The sequence below is a fragment of the Physella acuta genome, unplaced genomic scaffold (assembly GCF_028476545.2).
Source record: "Physella acuta isolate Inbredline_101_S28 unplaced genomic scaffold, ASM2847654v3 ptg000465l, whole genome shotgun sequence".
Taxonomy (NCBI): Eukaryota; Metazoa; Mollusca; class Gastropoda; family Physidae; genus Physella; species Physella acuta.
This window is the reverse complement of record NW_026731984.1, coordinates 30,404-41,119: the sequence shown is the minus strand read 5'-3', so window position 1 is coordinate 41,119 and position 10,716 is coordinate 30,404. Positions and strand designations below refer to the sequence as shown.

The 10,716-nt window shown below is 32.7% G+C and overlaps 1 protein-coding gene across 4 annotated transcripts; it reads right to left on the bottom strand.

Annotated features, from left to right (window-relative positions):
• Nucleotides 1–358: 358 nt before the first annotated feature.
• Nucleotides 359–9,104, bottom strand: LOC131943718 (serine/threonine-protein kinase 3). 4 transcript variants are annotated; one of them, XM_059303934.1, is made up of 14 exons: nt 8,947–9,104; nt 7,659–7,739; nt 6,948–7,031; nt 5,629–5,809; nt 5,353–5,415; nt 5,044–5,208; nt 4,817–4,922; nt 4,574–4,635; nt 4,200–4,337; nt 3,731–3,841; nt 3,255–3,330; nt 2,812–2,925; nt 2,232–2,482; nt 359–1,884 (listed from the first exon to the last, which is right to left on the bottom strand). In XM_059303934.1, exons 1-14 carry the CDS (start codon nt 8,958–8,960, stop codon nt 1,726–1,728), a joined length of 1,605 nt encoding a protein of 534 aa, XP_059159917.1. In that variant the 5' UTR covers nt 8,961–9,104; the 3' UTR covers nt 359–1,725. The 4 variants fall into 4 exon arrangements, with proteins under 4 accessions (XP_059159917.1, XP_059159920.1, XP_059159919.1 ...); XM_059303937.1 differs by lacking the exon at nt 7,659–7,739 and adding an exon at nt 7,279–7,334; XM_059303936.1 differs by lacking the exon at nt 6,948–7,031.
• Between the last annotated feature and the right edge of the window lie 1,612 nt (nt 9,105–10,716).

The following is a 10,716-nucleotide window of genomic DNA, read 5'->3' as shown; positions in this document are numbered from 1 at the left end:
TTAGGATATAAAACAATAATAAGACCTATTCATTGTCAATCCAGTTTTAATTTTTTTCATAATCTCAACTGGGCACACATTAAATACACCTGGCAAACAATATTTACAATAAAATTAAGCATTCAAATAATACACCATGATTCTTTAAAGAAACTTGATTAGTTATGGAAATAAGTATTTTGACAATATTGTCAAATTTTACTATTTAATTGCATTGCAGTTTACCTCCATCAAGTATTTAATATAAAAATATTTTTAATTAACTAATACATTTTTAAATAAATGTTTTATGTATCACCTCTATAGACTATCCTATGAAGGTTTTTTTTAACCATGATTAAAAGAACCTAAATAAATGTGCCAAGCTTTTTGCTTATTTTTAGTAGAAAGAAATAATTCTGCCAGATTTTATCACATCTGTAAACCATATTACCTGGGAACAAAATGAATCTAAGAGGGACATGGCACTGAAAGCAAACACCCATAACAGGACTCAATACATACAAGCAAAAACAACAAGTGATGGAACAGATACATCAGTTGATGTCATAATTATGGACACACTAACATTTTACAAAAATAGTTCTTATCTGTTTTGCAATATTACTTAGTACATAGTGAAAAGAAAAAGAGAGCTAAATCAGTTTGAAATCAATTCATAAATAAGTTGTGCCCCCTTGCAAATATATGTATTTACAATGACACTGATGTATCACAACAAACTTAACGGTGGCCAGAAAAATGCGCAAGGGAAAAAAAAAATCGCACAAAAAAGTGCGCAAGGGCATTTTTGTTTTCTTAAATCGAGCATTTGTAGACATTAGAAAAGAATGGCCCACAAGTACATTATAGCATAATAAAACACTTCGCCACGAAATATAACGAAATTAAAGTGTATTAGTATAATTAGTTGGCATTGGTGCATTTTATTTTGTTTGCGCAATTTTCCATCGCGAAATTTTCCATTAACGCGTTTTCCTGGGAACCCAAACTAACATCACCAAATCTGTTGTTCCTATTAAAATATATTAAAGTTCTAGATTAAATTTTAGCTTTTACTTTAATACAGATTTTGTTTTCAATGAAAGAATTTTTAGCAGAAAAGAAAATTGTTAAAATAAGGTGTACATAATTCTGCAAATAACCGTTACAAGCTACAGATCTATATATAATTTATGGGATTCAAAATAAAATTACAAAGGAAGAATAACATGAAAAAAAGAAATAAAATTCACCACATTCTGGTATAGGTACTACTGATACATTAAAAAAGGAATGACTAATTCTTAAGCAACTTACATACACTTGGTACTCTGAAAAGTTAGCCCTATTAATTAAACCATCTGATGAACAGATGTCAAAAGGGGAAACAGTATTTTGATTTTTCTCTTTAGTACCTTTACACCAAAACCACAACTGAAAAATAAGTTAAATGCAACAAAACCTGTTGAACGGGGGAAAAAATTGCTTTGAGGGGACTACCATCTCTAATAATAAGGAATGCTAAGGTTTTATAAAGGTCACAAATCAAAGTCTAAAAATGAAAAAAAAAAAGGAACAATGACATGGAAGACTAAAAATGTCATCGCTGTTAGACTAATCAATATCAATACTTAATGTAACAAATTTCTCCCAATGTTGTCATTAACAATACTTTCACTTAACAAAATTTGCTACAAAAATACATATTTTTTGTTGACATAGTGTATTTTTTCAACAGGTTATTTAAAAGTTTTGTTGCCGTTTCTTTTTGGCATCAATGGCCTCTAGTATAGGCTGTCTCTTGGCTTGATATCTTGCTCTCAGCTCCTCTATCTCACGCTCCATCTCAGGATCTAAATCTGCTAATCGTCTTTCTAGCTCATCAAATGCTAGCGTTCGTAACTGAGGAAAAGAAAAGTACCCTCTCAAACCTGATCTTCCATGAGAGAGATAGGAAAGTGGTCTGGACTGAGACTGTCTAATAGCTCAAAGCCCAGCCATCTTCACTTTCTACTTAAGTCAGGTACCCAGCTCATCTAGGTCCCATACGAATGTGTATGGAAATTTAAGTTTAATACATTTTATAATTAGAAATATTTTTGATAATGTTTAAATATAAACGTAATACACATGAGGAAATTTTAATAAAACAATCTCTAAACTCTTTACTCCATAGAACACTTCCCTGAATTAATGAATAATTCTTATAAAGTAAAAGAATACAAATAAGGTATGTTTTCCCAACTCACAAACTCGAAGTCCCCATCTATAAAGGAGCGCTGGAAATGATGAGGCGGAGTGATCTGTTTGGGTGGAGCAGGCTGGGGCTGTGGTTGCTGCTGAGGTCGAGCCGGCTGTTGCACCTGCTGGTTCTGCTGGGAGGTGGTGTTGTTGTTGGCAGGAGCTGCAACAGACTTGCTCTTCTCCTGGTCTTGTTTGTCAAAGTGGTCTAAGTAAGATGGCCGGTAGGCATCCTTGCCACCTGTGGCTGTGTTGTGTCCTGGAGAGATACAAATCAGAGCGAATGGTAATCATACGTAAACAATCATAATGCAACTACTTCGTAGGTTAACTAAGAACAATTATTTGAAAATAAAACAAGGATCAAGAAGGGGATAAAAACAGTGAGTGTATAAACTGTGGACAAACTATTAACACTTTAGCTAAGATGGACATAACTTAAGATGATAATTAAAGAGCTGTTTGAAAGCCATAAAACATGCATGCCATGCTTATTTTAAAATCTCTTTAATCATACAAGTTAATTATTCTCAAAACATTTTAATTAATTTTTCAAAGAAGAATCTGCTTTCTAAAAAAAAAACTCACTTTTCATTGTACCATCTGAATCATCAGAATCATCATTAATGACCATTGTTCCTGTTTCTGACAGTGTTGAGTTCTCACTGCTGATTACAACTGTGCCACTTGGAGTCAGTGTACCTGTAATTAATTTTAATGACTGCTGAGCATACCAAGGCTACTTCCTAAAAGGATTACTTTTGGTGTTCTTTTTTAAAGCCTTTCTTTATATTTTTTCTCAGATTAAATTTTATTAAATTAGTACTATACTCAAAACACTAATTAATTTTAATGACTGCTGAGTATACCTAGGCCACTTCCTAAAAGGATTACTTTTGGTGTTCTTTTTTAAGCCTTTCTTTATATTTTTTCTCAGATTAAATTTCATTATATTAGTATTATACTCAAAACACTAATTTTTAAAGACAAATTAACAAAATTTGAATTTCAAATTAACTTATTTTACTGACCTTCTGGTTGTGCCTTCATTGTTCCATCCTGGTCTGTTTTTTTAACCATTGTACCATCTGTATCATCTTCATCCCCCTGAAGTCAAGGATAAATAGAACAATTGAAACAAGATGTTAACTTGTTCTTAAAATACTTATCAAAAAATTATAAAACAGTTTAGTTATTTGTTATTTTCATAAATTGACATCCCTGTCATATGGTCTTTCAGTATAAGTCACCAGCCAAGGAGCAAGAGTTCCTAAATGAACTTCGGGCCAGACATGGAGAAGAATGGTAGCAGCCATGTGACATTTAGCCCTCGTCACACCATACAAATCCGTGGTGCCCCAACAACTCCCAAGGGTTAAGGGATTAATTTATTATTTATTTGTTTCATAAACTAGTTCAAAAACATTTTTAAAAGAATGCAGCTTGAGTAAATTAGTCTTAACATTTTTATGAACTCTGTAGCAGAGTGATGGATTATCCAACTTACTGAATCATCCCCATTGACAACAATATTGGCCTGTGCTTCCTGAATTTCTTTGGCTTCCTGTATCATGTTGTATAGGACATTGCATGTGTCACGATTCTTGATAAAATCATGCTAAAACGAAAACATTCAAAACATTCTTATGAGTATTTACTTGTGAGTAGTCAAGAAAGCATTTTGTTCAACAGACTCTATATATTTTAATAAAGAAAGAAGTTTAATTTTTTCTTTAACTTTTTTCAATAAAGAGAGAAATGTAATCACTGTTTAATCAAAAACAACATTTTTGTCAAAATACAGTATTTTGATCTAAGATGGCTTAAGGCAGGATGCAGAACAAGTAGAATATTTTTTGTTTACAATGAAATATGAATAGTTTTTCCAATTTAAAAACCCTTACATTTTATTTGTAAAAAAATCTACAGGTTGATCAATGAAAAGAACAGTAAACCTATGACTATGACAAGCTTACCTCTAACAATTCAGCAGCTGATGTTCTAAGTTCTGGATTTTTAACTAAACACTTGGACACAAAGTCAATGAATTCAGGTGACCACTTGTCAGGTTTACGGAAAGACGGGGGAGGTTTGGTTGGTATCATGAATATTGCCTAAACAATGGAAAAACATAATATAGATATATTTTTTGTATGTTTTTAATTATGTAGGGCACATTTAAAACAGTTACTTATATTATTTATATGTAGAAATTTGAATCAGAATAACTCCCTGAAAAGCAAAGTCAATAAAATCACCACAACTGAATACACTAGTTCTATGTAATTTTAGTTCAAATAAATAAAATAATACAATTTTAAAGTGAAATTTATATAAACAAGCAACATACTCTCATTGGGTGAATATCACCATAAGGAGGTTTTCCTTCTGCCATTTCCAGTGCTGTTATACCTATTAGACAAACAGAAATTACAAACAAATTTAAAAGAAATTATCAAAACATTTTATGGTTAACAAATTAAACTTGATTTTTTTCCCCTTTTCCAAAGTGTATCATAGGCAAACCCATATTACTTTTTAACATTAAATACATGTGTGTACTTTTTAAAAATGTCAGCCTTTGTAAACTAACCTAAACTCCAAATATCTGCAACACAGTCATAACCTATTTCTTGTATCACTTCTGGTGCCATCCAGTACGGAGTTCCTATCACAGTGTTACGTTTGGCCATCGTATCCTGATGACAAGAAAATACATGTGAAACATGAAATACGCCAGACTAAATATATCTAATACCTGATAAATAATTAGGCATAATTTTCAAGACATTTTGTATAAATTTAAAAAACAAAACTGACTGTTAACTGGCCAGCCACACCAAAATCTGCCAGCTTGGCATGGCCTTCTGTGTTTAATAAAATGTTTCCAGCCTTAATATCTCTATGTATTTTTCGTCTGGAGTGCAGGTACTCCAATCCTTTGAGTGTGTAGAACAAAATAGTAGAGATTTCTTCCTCTGTTAGCTGAAGAAATTTAAAAAAATAAAAATTAATCATCTTTACAAAAAAGAAACAAAGTAGGATAATGACCAAACTATTTTCCTACGTTATCTTTTCAATTGAACTGTGTTTTTAAATTACTTGAATACTTAGATCAAATTTACTTACAGTTTTGTTTCTGAGTCTCATAATATCAGATACAGACCCAGCACCACAATACTCCATTACTATCTGTAATTCAGCATTAGAAAGAATGGGGGTCATATAAATATTAAAATTGTAGTGTCTGGATACATTATGGGGTTGGCTAAACACAAGTAGATTTGAGTCTAAAAGGATATTATACCACTGGCATATAGCCTACGTTTAACACATTGTACACTGAAGAGAATGTTCTGAAATAGTTAAAATCTTGAAATAAAGCCACTGATAAATTAAGTTTACCCATAGATCTGTGTTCTTGAAGTAGCTTCCATAATACTTGACTATGTATTTGGAATCACATTGTTGCATAATAGAAATCTCCTTGATGATTTCCTGTAGGTCAGTGTCCACTGGGACCTGTTTGATGGCCAGTACCTGGCCAGTTTCCTTGTGGAGAGCCTTGAAAACGCTGCCATATGACCTTAAGTGTGGAGGTGTACAGAAATTCAGTGCAGAATTTTCTCAAGAAATGAAAATTATGAATACAGCTCATGGATCACATTTTCTAATTTGTGTGATTAAACAAGTTTTGCATTGTCAAATTTTCTATTTTATAAAAGTTTATTTCTACTTCAAATTTTATATTTATACTTTTCAGCTTGCTGTACTTTGACTGTATGAAATCTTATCTCATTATATACTAGAATGTTACCTTACTTAGTATTAGAGTAAAAGAAAATACTCAAAAACTAATACAAAATTGGTATAAACAAAGAAAATATTTAACTAAAATCAACTAAAATTATTTTCAATGTTTTATAACTGATTATTATTAATTTGTATGATTTGAGAAATATAATTTGCATTCTAATTTTTAACTGAATCAAATTATAATCCAGACAATAAACAAACTGTAATCTTTGGTATGACGTACCTTCCTAAAATAAGCATAAAGTCTGTAAGGATATTTATTTTTACAATATATGGATAGATTTCTGTTATAGTAGTATCTATAACACAAGCTTTAAGAGTAGGTTGCTAGGATATAATTTACTGCTTAGAAAACTGTTTCACATCCTTTTCAACCAGGATACTAAATAGCATGACAATGGTACAAAAATATGTTTATCTTAGGGTAAAAAATGATAGTGTAAAATCAAAACAAGTTTGTCTAAAACAGTAAAATGTAACATCAAGCATGCAGTTAGTAGAGAAGAAACTGGGAGAAGAATGACATGAAGAGTGCAGGTTGCATGCTTATAATAAAAGTAACATTGGCGACAGCTACCTTTTAGTGCAATAAAATTGAAAGATAAAGACTACAAGTTATAAATAAAAATGCCTGTATCCCAAAATGCTTTCAGTAGTACAAATAATCCTCCAGCTGCTCAATGAATTACAATTAATTTTAATTCAAAGATCAATTTACTGCAGATTCCTTAATTCTGTAATTTTTACACAATCAACTTCGTAATAAAAACTGGTGCGATGTTTCTTGGTTAAATTTTGTTCTTAAGGTTTTAAACTATATCCATTACTCAATTTAAATTGCTTTTGTCTTTAAATTAAAGTTCTCTTTAATTAACAGAACAATATAGTTTATTTTGTTTTTATCTTACCCTTCTCCTAACTTTCCAAGTATGTCAAAGACCTCCTCAGGTGGCCTTGTTAAACTTTCTTCACTCAACTTAGTTAGCCCCATACTAGCAGACGTCAAAATAAAAGGCAAAAAAAGGGCAAAAAAAAAAGTTTAAAACATTGAATGGAAAAACAGCACTTCAAGCAAAGGCAAACAAAAATTCACAAGCAAAGAGCTATAGACAACATATGTGTGTGTATAGTGAATGGGGAAATGGGAGGGGAATTATTGTGTAACGTTTTTATTTTTTATACAGATTTTAAATCATTTTCTGTTCTTCACAAAACATCACCACCTAATTGTGAACTTACTTTATTTATATTAAAAGGATTATTGTCAACTTTGATTTAATGAAGAGGCCACTGTCCTAAAGGAATAATTGATATAAATTTATTATTCTTGTATAGGACTAGGATTAATATGAATCGAAATCAACCTACTAATAGAAAAATATTAATTAATGAAAATATAAATGTTGCATTGTGAGGGTACAATATTAAAAAGAAAATTCATTCACATGTAACAAAAGATTTACCCGAAACATTACTAAAGGCAAGCTAGCAAGCCAAAATGCAAAAGGGGAAAAAATACACAAGAGGATGAAAATGCATATAGCAGAACCATGCACTAACTAAACTGACAAGATTCAAGAAAGAAAAGGGAAACGACTAGTGCTCAACCTATGTCTTACCCCCTGCCAATTTTACAAATTATATCAAACACTTCATCAGGTTGCTTGGCTAGGTTGTCATCACTCAGCCTTTTTAATTCACTATGGATAATTAATGTTAACAGTGACTACATACTTCCAGAGTACTGAACACAGAAGGACTTACATTTCATACACTTCTTTAGCCCTTTATGGGCTGTAGAGAAATACATTTAAAATTAACCACACTGTCAAACCATGCCATTCTCCTCTTCTGCCACACCCCCACCAATAAGATGGGTAGAAATTTTATATCTTCAATGCCCTAAAATATATTCTCTAAACTATATATGCTTCTGTGGTGAATTTTATACAGAGTTCATAACAAACAGAATTTTATACTGAGTTCATAACAAACATACTGTAAACTGTTTGGTGATAAAAATGAGATATTTTCTTCATTAACTGTAAAAACAGTAAGTGTAATTGCAACAAGGCATAAAAATAGCAATGCTATTCAAAATTTTTTTTTTATAGTATTAATCAAAACATCATCCAAGTAATATTGGATAAACTAATAAACACAATCAAAAGTCCTGTAGAATAATAGCTACAACCTTGACCAAGTGATAACAAGTAGTGCTATACATACTACAGGGGCCTAATGCTTTTTTATATTGGTTTTTAATGAACAAAATTATTTTTAGGAAATATGTATCATCTCTACCCTAAACTGTAAGTTTTTAAGGACAAACATAGTTGTATTATTAATTATTTCAGATATGAATTATTATTAAATTAGGCTGTGTGTGAAAAAAATAGGCCTAGATCTAGTTCTTAGTCATTTATTTCATCCAGATTCATGTACATGTGGAATGTGTCTGAACAAAATAGTTTTATATTGTGTTATTACGGTTCATTTCTTTAGATATGCGCTTAGGCCTACTACTCAATTTTTGGGAATGTTCTTGTTAATAATTATTAATTAGTTAGGCTAATAAGTATAAGAATCAGCAAGTTACATTGTCAAAGCTTTCTCCCTGATGAACAGACCCAGAAGGAGAAGTAGCCCTACGCCCCACACAATCATTAAATGAAATGTTTTGACACCTCAATGAGCTGCAGACTTTATTTTAGGGTTGCCCAAGAAATCATTATTCATTTAGGGCCTAATCATTTTTAATATTTATAACTTTAACTTTGGCGTTTTTTTTTTCTTTTTGAAGCTCTCTGCTTCAACTTCTTGGCCTCTTTGCTCGAGAATCGGCAAGGACCCTCTCATATAAACAAGAAAAACCTTTTATATCACACAGTAAATGTAGTAGATCACCTTTGGTTAGACATTCTTGGTGATGTAAAATTCTACAACAAATCATTGCTGACTAAGAGCAAACCATCATTTGTTGGGAACACAAAACATTACGTTTGTGTAGCTAGCAGTCTTTATAGTAACTTTATAACAATGTTTCTTCTTTGGATTATTCCGGAAATCTCGCAGTCTCGTATGTTCTCGTTTGTAATCTGTAGTCTAGGCCTACACTATTTTTTTAATCCACACTAGGCAGGTCTTAAGGACCTAGATCCGAGGCTTGTTCTCGATCTATCTCAATATTAGACTCATATAGATCTACATCTAGGAGGTTTCTTAATAAAAAAAATATACAGATCTATATATTTTATTATTTTGTAAAAATAATAAAAATATTTAAAAGAAAAAAAAACAAGTTCTCTCAGAGTTCTTTCCCCGCATCCATAGCACCCCGGACAATTCTTTTTCAGTTGTCCACCGCCCTTTTTTCTGTGAGTGATAAAATCAGAGTTTCTTCCAGGCATCTCTTGGGGGGAGGGTGGGGGGCGGGCGAAAACTACTACACCCCCAACGAAATAGAATTTATATAGAAAATATATTAACAGTGTCCGCAACCCCCCTCCCCCGGAAATTTTAGTCCGCCCCCCCCCCCGGGAGAAAAATGTCTGAAAGAAATCATGGAAAAAATAAACACATGTGTTATATGCTATGACTTATCGTAACATGTAGGCTTATAGTTCCGCTGTTTTGTGATTTAAAGTGTCAGTCGGTTAAGTATAATAGTTTAAAAGCTGGGTGCCGCTTTTTACAATATATTATCTTCAGACAACGTGGAACCGAAATAAGCTCCCCTGATTAATGTTACCCCCCCCCCCCCCCATCCTCACCACTCTATAGACCCCTCCCCCGACTCAGCATTTTTCAGTATCTTCTTCTCTCACACAATTTAAAATGCATGGTCTGCGGCCTCCACCCTCTCTTTCTCCCCACCCCCTATCGCACTGCGTTTATGCCACGACGTATCATAGGCACCGTGATGTTACTATATCGTTCTGACATTTTTCTGGTTAAAGAATAGATTTTCTAGACCCTGTAAAATAATTTTTTTTTCTTTTTCGATTGGGAGGAAGCGGTAGATGTACTGGGAGGGGGGGGGGGGGGGGGGGGGGGGCTAGTGTCCCCCGCCGAAGAGATGCCTGATAGAAACTCAGCCAGTTAGCAATATTTATTTTAAAAAATAAAAATGTAGGCATATAATATGCTTCATCCCATTTTAAACAATTTACACTTACACATTTAGTCTAGCATACATTGTAACATTAATCATTACTTTACAGACATAGCTTTCTGTAGGGGTCATCCATAAATGACGACAATGACGTCTCGCTTGTTGACGATTTTTTGCCCCCTCTCCACATATCGTCACAATACGAAAAATGCAGACACCCCCTAAAATGATGTCACACCTCACTCCCCCCCCCCCCTCCTCAAAATTGCAGTTGAATTTTTCTTAAAATACGATATTTTTCCAAAATCTTGTCTGAGTTAAGTGTCAACATGGAGTATTTTAATTCCTAATCAATTCCTATTACAATTAATAATTAATTAAAACAGTTTTCTAAAATGCGAAATAACAGTAACAGCTAAAATTCGTTTTCTAACATTGCTTTTTTATAATGCAAAAGTTTGACGTCACACTATCTGACCCCCCCCCCTCCACCTCATCACACACTGCCACAAAATTACTGACTCCCCTCCCCCTTACGAGTGTGACGTCATTTATGGACGACC